We start from the raw sequence: 19118 nt of genomic DNA, 5'->3' as shown, positions 1-19118 counted from the left end.
CTACAACAGAGTGGATGAAAAGATTATATTCATAGTTGGGGTCCTAGTGAACCAGAATTGATCTCTTCATCGATGATAACATGAAAGCACATTGTAAGTCGCTCTGGATAAGGGCGTCTGCCAAATGCCTTAAATATAAATGTAAATGTAAACAGGTGAATAATAAACTCAAGACATCGGCCGAGTGTTAAGTTGACTGCACAGTGCTGGAGCGACGGTCAACAAAGAGATGTGATCGGCACAGCAATTAAACAGGGATAGCATCCCAGATATTGCAATTATAAATCCTCAGTGTAGTTTTGTCACAACCATGGTGGTATGACGAGGCAGGTGAACGGAGATGAAACCTGGGGTTTAATGAGTGAAGAACAGGACAGGGTAGACATCCAATAACATGGTGAACGTCCAGGGCAGCTTTATACATTCGACACAGGTGAAAATGATTAGGGAACATTGCACAGGACTAATGTGAAACTCTGGTCCGGAGCTGGACCCCTTCCTTCTGGCCCGGGTCATGACAAGTTTACATTTTGGCTTTTTTTCATATTGCATTAGCATATTCTCCAGGTGGACTGAAGGCCTGTCCAGTGGTTTTCTTAAAAATGGATGAAGTTAAAATAGTTGGAAAATAGACGGAAATGATTGGCAGTGATCAAGCCAGGTTAGCAGCAGAACACTCACACACTGGTGGTCCTCAAGGGGGAGAATTAGAGAATCCTCTTTGTCAAAATTAGTAGCTCTCAGTTTTGGAGGCTCTTGTTTGTGTGTGTGTGTGTGTGTCTGAGAGAGAGAGAGAGAGAGAGAGAGAGAGAGAGAGAGAGAGCGAGCTAACATCCGGCAAGAGGCGTACAAAAGACAATTTAATCTCAAAAGGCCTCAGTTTGAAAAAGCCACAGTGGAAAATATAAATCTTTAACAAGCTATGGAAAATTAGGAGCACTTTTCATCACAGAACATAACATTTCATAAATAATAATGAGACAGAAGGAAGGGTGGAGGAAACACAAAGAAAGCGTTTTTGTGCCTCGCACACATTAAATTATTCAGCTCAAGTTATTGGCACAACGAAAAACAAATCAATACACAGCTAAAAACCCAGAGCACCAGCAAGCGCAGTAATCAAACAATCATTCCCTCCATGGATCTTGCTACAAGGCAGCAGTGATGCATGCATACACCACCCACAGCTAATTAATTGTTTATCAAGAATATGGTGCTTGGTCAGTAGAATAGAAATTAATAGAAAGGGCTGAGTAATTAATTGAAAATTAATAAAACCAAAATACACATAATCTTGATGTGAAAGCAAAATTGATGAGAACTCAAACACTCTTGATACACACCTCTTAGGCCCTGAATTTGAATAGTGCCATATCCATATCCAACTTTTAAAATGTTTGGTGTGGTTGTGTGGAGTTGTTTATGCTTTAATAATAATATATAACCAGAAATTGTTCACTTGTGTGTTTTCTTAATTTATTTAAAAATAAAAAAGATATTATTTGCACTTTTACACTAGAAAAAAATATCCCAAGAGCAAACAAGGGCAAAACCAAACAAAAGTTATTTAATAAAAAGCAATAATTCATTTATCTAAATATATAAAGAAAAGTTTGTGAGGTCAAATCCCTGCTCAGACCAGTGCAGGTTGGTCCAGGTTTTCTTCGGGTTCTCCAGTTTCCTCCCCAGTATACTAGGTAGATTGGTGAGTAGCTGACAGAGTGAATGGTGTGTGTAAATTGGGTGAATTCAGTACTAGTTAAGGACAGTGAGTGAGTGAGTGAGTAAATGGAGTTTTGTTAAATATCAGATAGAAGTAAAAAGGTAAACTGTTGGGAAGTTCTAGTGTTTGAGGGAACAGTATAGGAAAAATAAACACACAGGACCTCAGTTGCATAAAGACAAAAATAAATACTGTGCATTGGGGCTTGAGAGTGGGATGAAGGGTACAAGCGCACAGCTACTGACGTAGAATATAGTTAGTGTCACAGTCATATATTTGTTAATTACACATTATGGCTCTAGTTTGTGTGTGTGTGTGTGTGTGTGTGTGTGTGTGAGAGTGTGAAGGTGAACAAACCTTACGGCTCTATAAAAGGCTCTGGGTGAATGTTGAGATGAAAGTGCCCACACACGGCTCGGCCATGTGCTAAAAGCCCTCCTACATGTCTGAGATGTAGATGAGGGTCAGCTGTGTGCAATTTCGGCTTCCTAAAAGCACACACACCTTCACCACCCACTATATGAATGTGTGTGTGTGTGTGTGTGTGCGCGAACACGCACACACGTTCATGCCCACCCATGTTCACGTTCACCTCTTATTTCCTGGCTGCTGTAAGGACAGTTGCACTAGAACTAGGGAATTTTTCTCTTCAGCCAAAGACCGGCGTCTCCTGAGGAACAACGTTACTGACAGGCTCAGAGCTCCCTCTCTGCACTTTAAACTTAGTGCATGTTTAAATGGCTCGCTAAACTGCTTACCGCAGCACCTCTTTGTTATCAGTGTGCCTAATGCTCTCTCCCTTCCTCTTTCACCCCTGTTTCTTGCTCTTTAACCCCTGAACACTTTGTGTTTGTCCATAGTGTGTTTCCAAGTACTTGCCCCTGTTACTGATCTCTCTCTCTCTCTCTCTCACACACACACACACACACACACACACACACACACACACACACACACACACACACACACACACACACACACACACAGTATCTATAATTAAAGATCAGAGATCCATGAAGCTGGAGCCGTGCTGGCTGATGACCCTGATGAGAGCCCTGAGTCTGGACCCTTTCATTCCACTGCTTCCCTGCCTATTTAAAACCACCCTGTTCACTTATATACACACAAACATAGAAAATGTAGGCAGCTGAAAAAAACATACATACCACATATACAGTATATGGCCATTATGAGCTAATGGGAAGGTTGGCCCAATGTGGCGTGGTTATTCTTCTGGTGCTAAAAAGTATTCCTTCTTATCCCAGCATGAAAGAAAATATAAAGTCACCAGAAGTAGAACAACTTTTGAAAACAAGGTTTTCCGGGGGTCCTTAAAGTACAAAAAGTCAATAACATCTACTGCTAGTACAAGTGCAAGATGAATGAGAGATGAATGAACTACTAGAGAATACTACATTTAGTGCTCAACACTAAAAGCCTGTTGACAGTAATAAATGTGAAGTTTGCTCTACTTTGTGCTCACAGCAAGAACTCTGGGTATAACTCTGGGTAACTCTGAGTTACATTTTCCTTTATGGCATTTAGCAGATACCCTTACAATCAGTAGTTACAGGGACAGTCCCCTTGGACCAACTCAGGGTTAAGTGTCTTGCTCAGGGACACAATGGTAGTAAGTGGGGTTTGAACCTGGGACTTTGTGGTATTGTGGTTCAAAGGCAAGTGGTGGCTACAACCACCACCATTACATGAAAAGTTAGAAAAGCCTAACCTGCAAAAAGCCTCATAAATGAAAGTTTTACTTTACATTTCATGAGAATGTCTTTTGTGGAGTATATATTTAGCACTGGAGCTACACTAGAGATACACCTCGCACTGCACCTCGTATACTCCAAACCTCCAGTACTGCTCATTTGGTCCCCCCATCTCTGAAGGTAAAAGGAAGATATTCATCCAGACTCTTCTCCGTCTTGGCCCCTCGGTGGTGGAATGAACTTCCCCATGAGGTCAGAACAGCTCAGTCACTGAGTATTTTCAAACGGCAGCTCAAGACCTTCCTCTTTAGAGAATATTTAGATGAACTTGTAACCTTCTTATTGCCTGACTTGTGTACAGAATGTACAACAAGAGTAAATAAAAAGATTGTATTCATAGTTGGGGGTCCTAGTGAACCAGAACTGTTCTCTTCATCGATGGTAACTAGAAAGCACGCTCTGGATAAGGGCGTCTGCCAAATGCCTTAAATGTAAATGTAAATGGAGCAATGCAAATTTAAATGTATTGGTGCGGGAGGATGAAATCATTGCTATGAGAGTGTGATGCAGTGTGAACAGTGAGTGAGAGGGGTGGAGGCAGGCTAGATACTGGACATAAGTGAGCCGCTGTGAGCTTTAGGTCCCTGGATTCTCATTGCATGAGCCAACATATTAAATGAATGCAGAGCTTAGTCTTCACCCTCCAGCTTAAAAAAACTGAGAAAAATTCTTACCAGCAATAAATCTCTCTATCAGTATTTAATTATATTCAGTGCAGTTTACTTTCGGGCTATGATAAATGTAGGACATTTATTGTTTATTTTACCAAAGCAATAAGTAGGAAGTGCAAATAAAATATGAACGCAGGCTTTAAGTAATTATAAAGTTACTCTCTTCCTCATTTTCAAAAGGGGGTGTCAGCTCAGACAGAATCAATTACCAATATTCATTAACCTTTTACCACCCCACGCTCACCTAAACCTACTTTCTTCTGGCTCCCACTCTCCTTTTTGTTTAGTTTTTTTTGTATTGCTTACAGACATTTATCTGCATGACAAGGAAACGTTTAGTGTTGCTAATGTTGGGGGGAACCTGGAAAATCTGCTTTGCTACACAACAGAGACGAAGCAGGAACAGGCCTCATGTTGACTGTGCAGAGCTTTCATCTCTTTGTTGCAACCATTTGTCTTTCTGCATCTCTATTCCTGTCCGCCCTCTGTCTGTGTCTTTTCATCGTCACCATGCTCATCTTATCAGGGTGATCCAGGCGGCGATCCCGCACCGTCTGCTCCGAATTTAATATGGCTTAATTAGCACAACACAGTGTTGACAAAAGGCTTCCGTGATCCGCTCAGGTTGGTGTGTTCTTGAAGCGTGTGTGGGTGTGGGACACCCTGGTGACCCTGTATGGCACTTCATGGCAGCATTTAAAAACATTTGTATTAGTCTATTTAAATTATTTAGACCACAATTATTCTGTTTGGTTACTGCGTGCAGTTTGCATGCTAGGGGTCAGCAGATTCAGGGTAAAGGGTTCAAAGAGAAGTTATGAATGATGGCAAGAGAATAATAAAAAAAAGTTGAGGTGGAGTTAAAATGAGGCGGGTGAAATGGAAATGTTGGGCGTGGCAGAAGGCCATATGAATAAAGATTAATTTGTGGGAGAGGACGGAGTGGCTGGAGAAAGGCTTTTATCTGAGGCATTAGATAAGTGCTGGCTTATGGTGAATGATTGGTCAGAGCAGCAGTAAACCCTGAAAATTGTTGGAATGTAAGAGGTTTTGTGTGTGTGTGTGTTTGTATGAAATGGAGAGATTAATGTGCTGTATATCAGTAAAAAACTGCAGGTTACTGTAAGAATTTGCCTGTGAAATTGCATGTATTACAGTACTGGTGTAGTGAAATAACAAGCAGTGTTGACTTGTAGGATCTGTTTCTGATGGCCTGCTACAAGACACCACAGCAGGCCTTGGATTAGGGCTGTTTGGATGGCAAAAGTGGGACCTACTCTATATTATGTGGTGATAATGTTCTGGCTGATGGGTCATGTATAGATCATGCATGTGGAAACATAGTAGGGCACTTAATATATGATAGAATGCATATATATGGCTGTGAATTACATATAAGTGGGAGACAAAGCGATGGCTGAGAGGCTGGATGAAAGGTTACAGGTGAACTGGACCAGTTCCTAATGCCGGTAAAACTGGCGAGGGTTGACAGTTTGGGGACACCAGCGGCTGCAGCTGTTGGCATGGTGGCAGGGCCTCTTAGCCAATCACGCATTCACCTTGAGCTTCTGGAGAGTCACCCAGCTTCACAGTGAATCATGGTTAATGAGCACATTTTGCACCACGGTGTTCTCACCCCATCAGAAAGACATTTATTTTCCCAGTGAATAAATAGGTAATGAAGGATGAGAGAGAGGGTGGAGCTTAAAAATACATGAGTACAAGAAAAAAGCAGAGGATGAGGTGGGGGCCTGGCTACATGAGTGGTGTAGGAAAGTAGAAGAAACTCAGAAAAAACTAATGTTACTGACTCAGTTTTCAATGTGGTTTATTAATATCATCATTATTTTTGGTGTCATTCTATATTGTTTCACAAAGCAAAGCATATTTTTGAAGCAGCAAGTGTCTACAGTCCCTGACAAAAGTCTTGTCGCTTGTGTACAAATTGACCTCAAGTGCCACTGAAATATATTTCATATTTTTACAAGAAATTGCTAATTTCAACAGCTCATCAACAGCTTTTGTAATAATTTTTCAGTGCAAAATGAAACTGTCAAAAAGTATTCTAAAAATCAAAGCTTGACCCATTGAGGTTTTCCAAGACATAAGCGTTGTCGCCTTATCATGTGAGCTTCACCTGTGACTGATAATTGATCAATTAGGTCTAATTTGGGTATAAAAAGAACCCCAGTACACTAGACCTTCACATCAACTGCAACTAGACCTCTGCAAACATGCCTAAGGTCTCACCCTGAGACTAAAGTGTTGATTATCAAGAGGCAGAAGACCAGATCAACTGCTGCTGGCAGGCACCTTCAATGTGTCTCAGCGTCAAATACAGAGGATAAAGAGACTGGAGATGTTTTTCACAAGCCCAAGTCAGGCAGACCCCGCAAGACAACTGCTCGAGAGGACCGTTTGTTGGCTCGAAAATTCAAGGCTAGCCCATTTTCCACTGCAGCAGAATTCCACGAGACCTGGTCACCTGAAGTCCCTGTGTCAACTAGAACAGTTTGTCTCGAAAAGGCCTCCATGTTTGAATCAGTGTCCAGAAGCCAGCACTAAACAAAAGACAATTGAAAAACCGAATGGCATTTGCCAAGGCCCTCATGAAGGTGGATTTTTCAGATGAATCTTCTGTTGAATTACACCACAGTCGTCGCAAATATTGAAGGAGACCTACTGGAGCCCACATGGATCCGAGATTCACAGTGAAGTTTGGTGGTGTGCGAGAGAGCTGCAGGGTGGAAGACAACATCAATGGTCTGAAATACAAAGAAATCTTAGCTACCATTTATATTCCCAACCATAAAAGAGGCCAGATTCTGCAGCAGGATGTTGCTTCATCACATACTTCCATCTCCACATCAAAGTTCCTCAAGGCGAAGAAGATCAAGATGCTCCAGGATTGGCCAGCCCAGTCACCAGACATGAACATCATTGAGCATGTGTGGTGTAGGATGAAAGAGGAAGCATGGAAGACGAAACCAAAGAATATTGATGAACTCCGGGAGGCATGCAAGACTGTTTTCTTTGCTATTCCTGATGACTTCATCAATAAATTGTATAAATCCTTGACAAAATGCATGGATGCAGTCCTTCAAGCTCATGGAAGTCCTACAAGATATGAATTTACTTAATTTGCTGACATATTTTTGTATTTGCAGTAAATTTGTTCAATTTCTGTATAGACAAAAATTTGACCTTTCTGTCTTGATTAAATGATATATATTTTTTTCAGTGGAACTAATTAATTTCAATGCATTGAACATCATTTGGTAGGGCTTTGGCTTTTCATTTGAGCTATTTCCAACACCAATTGATTAATTCAAAGGTTAATAGCAGGTGTTTCTACAAAATAGATAAGCGACAAAACTTTTGTCAGTGACTGTATGGGAGAGTGCACACAGCCCACACTGGAAACATCTCACTGCAAACTTACCATCTTGTCATACAGAGCACAGGAAACCAAAGTGAAGGTGACAGATTAACGCTATAAAAGTAGACATTGGTGGTTTAACAGCAACCAAAGGATAGAATTTTTCTATAGTATCAACCACCTTGGGAATATTTCTGAAGTATCCCATTAGAGCACAGTGGCACAGCGTTCAACAAACATGATAATAACAGCGAGACCCAAATCACCCTGATGCCTCTCCAATACGGATTCTCTTCATCCGTCCAGATGGGAGTTTCCTGAAGAGTCGCATTGCTGAGCTCAGCATTAGTGAAGAGTCAGAGCTGACGCTGAGGGGGGAGGGTCTGGGCTGGGCGCTGTAGGGACAGGCGGCCCCCTGTCTGCTTGCTCCCTGCTGCCTATTGGAGTGCCAGTGTAGATCAGGGTGAGAGCTGCCACAGTGACATGGCCACCACCATGACTCACCCAGCTCATACGTCCTGCTACATCAGTGTCTCTGTCCAACATGTCACACATCATTGTTTTGCTGTGTGTGTGTATATGTGTGTGTATGAGCGAGACCGGCCTTTGAATTGAATTTTACTTTCATTTCAGAAGGAGAGGGGGAGGAAGGGGAGGGATTTTTGGAATTAAAGAGAGAGCAGGTGGATCATAAAGGAGAACATGAATTTCTCTGAAGCCTGTGGCTCATCCAGCACCAGCGCTGCTACTCACTGTTAGGATACATACATTCATGTAATACCTACATGCTCACGCTCACTCTTCTCACAATGCTATAGTTTGCATGTAACACTTTCTCTCTACTCTATCGTAGAATGATGGAACATGTGCATTACCAGTGTCTAACCTCTTCAGTGTAACAAAACTTTTCTAACCTCACCCATAAATATTACAGAACTATATGAACAATAATCACAAACGTCTCATGGTTGTGTATCCTATTCAAAATAAAATACCTGTGAATTCAGATTATTTCATACAGAATATTTAACCTGAGAGAGAAAATGTGAGTGAATCTTCTGAAATCACTGCTTTATACATTCTATAGAAATGTATAATGATTTTAACAGACCCAATGATGTATTTAACAAAGGAGTCTAAAGAGGGTGCTGATATTATATGGTCGCTTAATCAAATTAAGACATAATCAAATCCCTTCAGCATAGACCTGAATATTGAAATGCTCTGCTTTAGCCTGCATGCTGTAATCCCACTGATACCTGGGATTTGTGCATGGATTAGGCATGAATATATTGATAGAATTCATATTCCAAACATTGGTGCAATTGGTTTGTTTCATGATTTTTATCATGCTCTTAATTTTTTAAAATTATTTCTAACATGCCAAGTCAAGTAAAGTCAAGTTAGCTTTATTGTCATTTCAGCTACATTTGACATGTTTGTTGTAAAAACAGGATACTGGATGTGGAAGACAACATAATCTTACTAACATAGCATATCACAATGAGTTAAATAATGTGCACCCAGACCTATAGTTAAGGTACGATGAGTATAGAGGCTGGAGCCCTCTGGAAAATGTAGCTCTATGTGGGCCACATCTGGCAGGATTACAGATATGTTGTGAACAGTGTGTATGGAATGAGTATTTTTGTGTGTCAGTGTGTGAGGTAATCATCCTGATTGCTAAAACCCTTAATCTATCACTTTCATCTGCCATTATTTTAAATGTTGTATAAGTGTATTTAACTATTAATTTATTAGAATCTTGGATGTTGATTAGTTAAAATAATACAGTTATGGGATAAGGTTATGTTTATTTGTTTATTATGACAGTTTGCTATAGAAAAAAAGGTGTACACTTACAGGCTGCAGACCCTCTTGTGGACCAATTTTAATATTTGCCAGATGCTCAGTTTTGACACAACACCTGTACATTTTATTATTCCACTTTGAGGACTGTTCAATACACAAAAAACACATGGGTCTCCCATCATCCACCAACAATGAATGCAAGAGTGGCCCGTCTGCACCCTTAGGGTTTGTGTCCATGTCTGCGTGTCATGTTTTGTGTCTGCGTGTCATGTTTTGACACAACTTCCTGGTAAGTCCTCATCCCATAGTGTGCACTTGCCGTTGTCCTTCTCATGTCTGGGTTGTAGGTCCCTGATCACATTCCCTGCCTAGGGACCTGCAGTACAGATAGAGATCCCCACCTTGGATCATTTCACATTACTGTTTCCCTGTACCTCAAATAAACTCTGTTCATATTTCATTCAACTCCTCGCCGTCCATTGTTCTCCTGCACCTCAGGCGTGACAAAGAGAAAGATAATCAATGTTATTTTCTGTTTGGCTTGACGTTTTGTTGTTGTTGTCTTGTCTGTTTTTTTGGTCATCCATCATGACTAATTTATCCATTTGGAACCATTTTGCCCGCTACTGCCTCAGTGAGCTCCACTGTGTGAAAGAACATGTTGTTTCTCTGCTGTCTTTATTTTGCACTGTGGCTCAGTGCTCAATGTTGCATGATTCTCCTGGTCCCCTGGATTTGTTTGTGTATACGTTGTGAGTGTATTTATTGTTGACTTTATTGTCAGTAATTGTATTACAGTTTTTCTCAGTCGCTTTGGTGCGTTTCTTAGAACACTATTAACATTTGCACAGCAGTTAGTGCATTTCTCAAAACAATTAGTGCAAACTGCAAAACCTAGTGGATAGCCTGCAAAAGCACGTCACATGCTCAAAATTGATAATCCATTGCTCAAAAGCAAGTATTCATGTCAATGAAACTGTCAGTGCCATCAAACTGAAAAGTCTTGACACCATCTTGTGGATAGTCAAATGGCTTTTGTGGATAGTCAAATGGCTTTGTCATGTTTTCACTATGACAGTTTATAATTTCAGTGTTTTCCATTGCAAAAATATTTGGTGACACCTGAAAATGCTCAAGTCAGCACTATGCCCTACTTGTACAGCCATTTGAAATGTGCAGTAAAGTTACTGTAGATGTTATGAGAGTTTTGGGAGTAACTGAGACACTGAATAAGTACGTTTGACATTTTTACTGTATAGAAGTGTTCGTAATTCTACAGCACATATTTTCATCTACATCACAACGGATGTTATCCCTCGCAATGCAGCGAGAAAAGTATCTCCTGGAGTGGCGAATCCATCCTCTGCAGGACTCTGCTGTGATGTTGTCCCATGCTGCATCCATGGCTGCTAGCATGAGTGACAGCTGAAATTCACCTGAGATCAATTGTTCAATTTAGGAGACATTTCCAGGAAAAAATGTTAAAGAAAGGTATAGAATTTGCTTAATATTTGACATTTGATATCTAGTTCAACAATTTTGTGTGTAATGACTCAAGCATTGAAAGTAAGACTATTAGTTTTATTGAGAATGACTATTCAGCATCCATAAGTATAATTAATTTTGACTGACATAAGCAAATGAAAATGTAAAAAAACAGCAAAGAAATATATGAAAGCAACTGATACATTTGCAGTTTGTTCAGAGAAAGGAGAAATTGCTACGATGATGTGCACAAATGACTAAATGTTGTGGAGGTTGAACTAATAGTTATGAGAATTTTAATTCTGATCTGAGAAACGCACCAAAGCGACTGAGAAAAACTGTAATAGAGGCACGAGAAGATACTTTTGTGCCACATTTAGTTGTATGCACCCTGTGCAGTGCTGCAGTGTATCACAATGACAAAATTACTTTCACACACTTCCATAGGAACAAGCTACATTTGTTGCTTGTGATACACACACACACACACACACACACACACACACCACAGGCAACACATGCAGCTTGTTCCTTTAGAACACAACATATGAGGGTCAACCGCTGATCATATCTGGCGCTTTTCTGTTTATGTCCTGCTGTTGTCAGCCACCATCAAGATATTGATTTGTTGCCTGTGTGTGGTGTGTTATCTGTGTTAATTACATTCATGCATTTTAGTGCTTTTGATTAGCAAGATCATGAACCAAATGATAATTAATTAAATGAAAAATGGGGTTGGTAGACAGATGTGCAATTTGGCTTTAAATCAGTCTATATTCCCACAAGTTTTTCCAGAGCTTCGAGGCAAGAAGTTCATTCTATTAAACAGCAACTCTTTGCTGTTGTGGAACAGGAAGCAGGAGAGATTTAAAGCTTCAGTCAGGGGTGACATATAAAAGTGGCTTTGCTGAGAATCAAAAACACTCAAGGAAATGAGAAACCCTCCCTGGTGCCACTTTAAATTTTGTTCCCTAGTGGAGCTTAAAGGCTGTGACCGAGTCCAGCCCACTTCCGTTCTCCTCACTTTTTCAACTCAGCACCTGGGTTCTTTGCATTCTGCTTCCTTTACAGTTTTTGCTCCTGTTTTTTTTTAGGAATGAGCATCAATGAGCATGTGAACTGATATATGTGAACTGATCTAATAATTTAGCAAATGGTGCAGCTGCACTTCAGTGGCATTCGTTCTAGTAAGAGTTATGTCTCCACAGAATGGCTGGTGTTCCCAGGACAGACTCATTCGCTTAGGCCAGAGCATTGTTTTAGGAATTTTATCGGTTTTATGAACAATTAATTGTAGACTTTGATGAGAAAATGTTAACTAACCACACCTTGTTTTTTCTCTGTCAGCATTATATTACATGATAAAATGTTTACATGGAAAATATATTTAATATTGCTTTAAATATAACTAATGTATAGAATAATTCATTACACATTTGATGGACATGTGATGTTGTTAGCTAGCAGCGTTGAATGTGTCCTTTTTCCCTTAGTCCTTCCTTCATTTATTGAAGCTTGCGGGTGTTTTGCGGGGTTTTACACTTTAGGTTTTTGGTTAGAGGTGACCTCTGTTGCCAGTGTGAGTCTTAAACACAGGCTGAGGTAGAGTACACCGCAGGGAACATCTTAATTGAGCTTCTGGAATCCAGTCAAGAAAATAAGAGGAAAAGAATGGAAATGGCGAGAGAAAGAGAGGCATAGGTTTTCAGAGGCGACTACAATGTATGAAAGGGTTAGAAGGATAAAAATAAAGTTGCCAAGAGTTTGAGAGGAAGGGCCAAGCACATTAGGAGGAAGGCAATTAGAAGAAACATGAGGAAAACACATTTTACTCAATAATGAGACAAATGGGGCAATTTCTGTACGAATTTGCGGTTGTTGGTAATATTTAGCTGCTCCTCAGTAAGAGAAAATGTTTGATTGGTTTCGTGTAATTTTATTTAATTGCTGATGGACAGGTTCGCACAGTGGCACGGTCGTTAGCGACATGCTCATCAGTTCTAATCCTGGCTCCAGCTTTGTGTGTGCGGAATTTGTGTGCTCTCGCAGTTTTAGCGCAAGGTTTCTTCCGGGTTCTCTGGTTTCCTCCCACCGTCCCGAGGCATGCACCCTAGAGGAATTGGCAAATTGTCTGTAGGCATGCGAGAATGGTGTGTGCTCCATGCCCTAGGTTAGTCACCACCCGGTACCTAGTGTCCCGGGATAGCAGCCTCAACTCTGCTTAGGACAAAGCAGTTATGGAAAGTGAATGGTTGAGAATTTACGGAGTAAGATCGGTTTAGTTTGGGTCCTGAGAAACATCAGAGAAAGATTGGAGAGTGCTGCATATCTGCAATATGCCACCCTTCACACCCGAGTGCGTACTGTAAATCACGCTGCCATGAACAGAAATACGACCTGAAGTGAGCCTGGCAGCTACTGCAGCCCACTCTCTCAAACCCAGCAGCATCAGTATGTACTTCGCCCAGCTTTCAGTCTGATTAATTCACTGTGTAGAAGATCTGTAGCCGCTGGGATAAAGTGGAGCGGCTCTGGTCTAGAAAGCAGTACTTTATGTGTAATACTGCAATCTAACAACAAATCTCAACTTTACTCACATGCACTCTCACCCACTCACACACACACACAAATGATCTAAATTTGTGTGTGTCAACTGACTGCTGTGATGGAATTCTCACGGCCATGGACAGATTTACACACTTCCAGAGTGGGAGCTAATATTCAGTATGTCTTTTTGCAGTCTGATCCCCCACAGTGACATGGCAAGGATATAGGATGATATTTGAATTGGCAACACCACTCATAAAACGATTCAGAAAGTAAGGAGTTGATAATGTGTTCTCTTCTGAGTCCCAGACAATAATGAATAATTTGTTGCAATTCTTCAGAAGACTCACAGTCTCTCACCCACCCTGGATCCAAGTGCTGATCAGATGCAGCAAGGGGGCAAATGTTATTTAAATAGTCTTTAAAGGGATGAGACAGGGTGACAGAGAGAGATGGAGGTGGGTTCCTGGGTGCAGCGTGTACTCCACAACATCAAACAGAGAGGAACACCGAGTTTACAAGAGATCAGTGTGTTGGTGTGTGAAAGAGAGACGGAACCACTGAATGTTGGTATTTAAGTGTACAAGCAGGCCTATAGTGTGTGCGTGGCTGATTTTCTTTTCAACCTTCCACAATTTATAAGTCTAGATGCCTTAACATAACCTGTGCTCTTCTGAGCATTTAGCACTCTCTCACTTCTGCTCATCTTTTAATCTGGCCTTAACATATCCAGACGGGACATCTTCTTCATTCCCTCCTCTTCTCTCTCCAGCTCTCTGTTCCATTGCACCTGCTCCCACATCTCACTACAACTGAACAGCTGTATTTAGCCATGACAGGTTTCTACTGCGTGTTGTGTCTATTGGAAGGGTCACAGTGTGTGTGGTGAGCAAAGTGAGTGCAGGAGTGGGATATCGTAGCACTTGGTTCATGGCGGTGCATATATGCCGAAGAATCAGTTTGTCTCTTGTCCTCAGTTTAAATTGCTTGAGAATTAAGTGCAGCTACTGTGTGGGTGTGACTGTCATCTTAAATTAGATGAATAACTAATATCTAGATGAAGCTAAAGTAGAGGAACTCTGTTTCAAATTATACATAAGACAGCCTGGGGCAATACTTTTGAAATACATATCTGATAAACAATGTACAATGTACAACCTAACCCCACCCTCAGGAACCAGTGCACTCTTATTATTTATCATTTTTTTCATAGTAGGTGACCACTGGCTTTTAGGTGCCCAGTAAAGTGTTTGTGCTTGTGTGTGTGTGTGTGTGTGTGTGTGTGTGCGTGCTTGCATGCATTTTGTAATGGAAGGAGCTCAACTGTACATTGTTCCTTTTGCCCTTTGGTCTATTTCGACTGTGTGAAGTGTGTATTAGCCTCACCACCCACCGTCCCTCTTTCTCTTTCTCTCTCTGAGCAGGAAGATAATTGAAGTGAAGATAATTGATGATGAGGAATATGAGAAAAATAAAACCTTCACCATTGAGCTGGGTGAACCAGTCCTGCTGGAGATTGGCCAGAAGCATGGTGAGTACGTGTCTGTGTATGTATACAGTGCATCCAGAAAGTATAATTTTTTCCAAATTTTTTAATGTTACAGACTTATTCCAAAATGGATTGAATTCATTTCAATTTATCATCAATTCAGAATTGTACATGTAAATTGTAATGACAATGTGAAAATGGCTTCTTGAGGATTTAGCAAATTTATTCAAAATAAAATGATAGAAATTACATGTACATAAGTATTCACAGCCTTTGCTCAATACATTGTTGATGCAGCAGTCTTTTTGAATATGATGCCACAAGCTTGGCACAGCGATCCTTGGTTAGTTTCTCCTATTTTTCTTTGCAGCCCCTTTCAAGCTCCATCAGGTTGGCTGGGGAGTGTTAGTGCAGCCATTTTAAAATCTCTCCAGAGATGTTTTGTTGGATTGAAGTCTGGGCTCTGGCTGGGCCACTCAAGAACATTCACAGAGCTGTCCTGAAGCCACTCCTTTGATATCTTGGCTGTGTGCTTAGCGTCCTTGCCGTGCTGAAAGATGAACCATCACTCTGGAGCAGGTTTTCATTCAGGACGTCTCTGTATGTTGCTGCAGCCATCTTTGCCTCTATCCTGACTAGACTCCCAGTTCCTGCAGCTGAAAAAAAATTACCACAGCATGATGCTGCTGCCACCGTGATTCACTGTAAGGATGGTATTGTCCTGATGATGAGTGATGGCTGAATTCCTCCAAACGTGACGCATGTCATTTACACCGAAGAATTCAATCATTTCTCATGGTCTGACAGTCTTTCAGGTGCCCTTTGGCAATCTCCAGGCAGGCTTCCATGTGCCTTTTAATAAGGAGTGGCTTCTGTCTTGTCACTCTACCACACCTGATTAGTGGAGTGCTGCAGAGATGGTGTTCCTTCTAGAAGGTTTTCCTCTGTCCACAGAGGACCTAAGGAGCACTGACAGCATGACCATCAGGTTCTTGGTCACCTCCTTGACTAAGGCCCTTCTCTCATGATTGCTCAGTTTAGGAGGAGTCCTGGTGGTTTTGAACTTCTTCCACTTGACGATGAAGGCCACTGTTCTCATTGGGACCTTCAAAGCAGCAGATTTTTTCTGTTACCTTCACCAGATTTGTGCCTTGAGACAATCCTGTCTTAGAGGGTTACAGACAATTCCTTTGCCGTTGCCTATAGATAGGTGTGTGTCTTTCCAAATCAGGTCCAATCAACTGTCTTGTTCTATATGTGGACTCCAATTAAGATGCAGAAACATCTGCATCTGATGATCAAGGGAAACAGGAGGCACCTAAGTTCAGTTTTGATCTTAATGGCAAAGGCTGTGAATACTTGTGTACATGTGATTTCTCAATTTTTTAATTTTTGATAAACCTTTTTCATGTTGCATGGTGTGTTGTATGTATTTAATCCATTTTAGAATAAGACTGTAACATAACAAAATGTGAAAAAGTGCATACTTTCCATCTGGATGCACTGCATATGAGTATGTGAGGAGTGTCTGGGGGTCTCTGGTGGTTTACATGCCGGCCAGTAAACAAGCAGCCAGACTACCTACCAGCCAGTAGAGCGTCTGCATTTAAACCATCATCAGACCACCTAAAAAGCTTCCATCTCTCCCCTGTTCCTTTCCTCCGCCTTCTTCCGTTCAGAAAGCGAGCACCAGCATGTTCATTAAAATGCTAAACCAACCAGGATTAGGGTTCTTCTAATAGATACATCACTGCAGATTTCACTATGCTGAAAAGCAGACAAGGAGAATTACAGGGACGATGAGGGAGAAAGGGGCGAGGCATTCTAAAAACAGAAGACTCTGTTACACATTATGTAAGCTTCTCTTGATGATTAAGAGACATACGGATTTTAGTATTTAAGTACATTCTGATTTACTTGCACAGAACATATTGTTTTTAGATTTTTTTTATTTTTTACATAATCTTAATGTGGACCCATATGTTTTAGTCCTGGGCTCCAGGGGCTAATAACTGCAGGCGTGAGGTATGTTACCTTGGAAAGTAATTAATTTGAGCAGTAACGTCTCATCTTAGCATGGCAGCCGTGGGCCTTATCAGAGTGTTGCGCGTTAATTATGGAGATGCAGCGCAATGGATGTTCTCATCTTAAAATACCCCACCCTCTGATTCAATTATTTCGAAATTTATGAGACGTGCTTGCTTCTGTCATGTCAGTCAGTGGGCCACTGGGATGCTCACTTTTTCTCTCTCTCATGAAGTCCCATACAACGCAAATGGCAGAGCGACTTTAAAGCCCCCTTTTAGCCTGTTTTCTATATATGGCAATAAAATTGCCATTGCTTGTAACTGTAACTAAGCAAAGGGAGGACTTTTAAGCTCAAACAGCAGATGTCCTAAAAAGAAATGTTTGAAAATGACATTTTGATAGATAATCATATCTGTCACGTATCCTGTTTACGTCGATGTTGAGTGAACAATGACTTAGACGTAACAAAATATTGCTGCACCCAGCTGTACAATTGGATTATTTTTCCCATGTATAGGTCCTCTTGTGACATGTCTGGCCCTCTGTATTGCCGTTGACCAATGGTGTTTTTTCCTCCCTTTTGGTGTCCTCACTTGAAAAATACAGACTGTTGTAATTTGGAAAGATTTCATCTGACAGAAATCATGGTATGTGATGTGAACTGCTGCAAAAGGTAAATAAGATAGCAAGCAGGAGTTAATGAAGACATCAGTGGTCAGTTGCACCACTGTGATATTGTTTTAGCATGAAATTCATACTACACATGGCAGTTAGGGCTGCAGTAACTAATTCCATATATAGGAGTGGTTGCTGGCAACAGGTGTGGCTGTAAGTGTGAATTTTGTGAGTTGTATAGTGTGGGTACTGTGGAATCTATGAATTAGAAGCTTGATTGCTCAAGATACACTGGACTGTTAATGAATGTTTTAGAGAACATTCAGTTTTTCCTTCTTAGGAGACTCAAATGAGAATAAGCCAGCTGTAGGGGCTGAGGAGGAAGAGGTGGCGAAGATGGGCTGTCCTAGCCTTGGGGAGCACACCAGATTGGAAGTGGTCATAGAGGAGTCTTATGAGTTTAAGGTACACAATAAACCTCATAACTTAATAATTGTGATTATTTCTTTTGATGTCATGTTCACTTCATTAAAAGCTTTAGCACATTTTGCTTGTAAATGTCTTCATACTGCATTTAATAGTTACCCATGAAAGTAAGTATATGTGGTTTGAGAAAGTAAATACACTCCTATACCAATCTGTAACATGCACTGTATGTGTCTAGAGTGAGGATGACAGAATATTAACAACTGGCCTATACTGAAATGTATAAATAATTAAGAGGCAGGTTATCTACAGTCATTCGATGGGCTTCCAAAATAATGATTTATGGCATTGAAGTACAAAATATATCCAGATGCTATAGATTTGAACATGTGTGTGTTTTTGTTTGTGTATTTGTGTGCGTGTGTAGAACACCGTAGATAAACTCATTAAGAAGACAAACCTGGCACTGGTGGTGGGCAGCAGCAGCTGGAGGGAGCAATTTGTCAGCGCTGTCACAGTGAGCGCAGGTTAGCCACTTCCTGTCTGAAGGTCACGTTCCTGTCACATGCACAAATCCTACCAGGGCTGTGCTCAATATATAGATTCTGGTTTTCATTATTAATCTAATTAAAACCATAGAATAGAAAAAATATGAATAATGTGTTTGTCAATACTTGATTAGTGAGAAATATACATTCAAGACAGTAAATATTATTTATGGCTTTTATCATTTTACTAAGATGCCATGTATCATTTATTTGCACGTTGTCTTCTAAATCCCCAGGAGATGATGATGAAGAGGAGAGCGGTGAAGAACGTTTGCCCTCTTGTTTTGACTACATCATGCACTTCCTCACCGTCTTCTGGAAGGTTCTGTTTGCCTTTGTACCACCCACTGAGTACTGGAACGGCTGGGCCTGCTTCATCGTCTCCATCTCTCTGATCGGCGTCCTCACTGCTATCACCGGAGACCTTGCATCACACTTTGGCTGTACTGTCGGCCTCAAGGATTCTGTCACTGCAGTGGTGTTTGTAGCTCTGGGGACTTCAGTACCAGGTGAGTTTATGTGTTTAACACTGAACGCAACACTGAAGACCAATAAAGGGAATTAGTTTTACCATTTATTGCCATTTTTTACTCCTGGAGGAGTGATATATGCTGTTGGAGAGG

General features: G+C 40.9%; 1 protein-coding gene across 2 annotated transcripts in view; it reads left to right on the top strand.

Moving 5' to 3' along the window:
- Positions 1–19118, top strand: part of slc8a4b (solute carrier family 8 member 4b) — a 59281-nt gene that overhangs the window by 35325 nt on the left and 4838 nt on the right. For both annotated transcript variants that reach the window (XM_028995949.1, XM_028995940.1), the window contains exons 6-9: positions 14814–14920; positions 17862–17986; positions 18375–18474; positions 18732–19004. In XM_028995949.1, coding sequence (XP_028851782.1) covers positions 14814–14920; positions 17862–17986; positions 18375–18474; positions 18732–19004 — 605 coding nt within the window. The remainder of the gene's footprint in view (positions 1–14813; positions 14921–17861; positions 17987–18374; positions 18475–18731; positions 19005–19118) is intronic.

This window comes from Denticeps clupeoides, chromosome 1 (assembly GCF_900700375.1).
Source record: "Denticeps clupeoides chromosome 1, fDenClu1.1, whole genome shotgun sequence".
Lineage (NCBI taxonomy): Eukaryota > Metazoa > Chordata > Actinopteri > Clupeiformes > Denticipitidae > Denticeps > Denticeps clupeoides.
The sequence above is the reverse complement of the archived record's forward strand: the minus strand, read 5'-3'. Positions and strand labels throughout refer to the sequence as shown.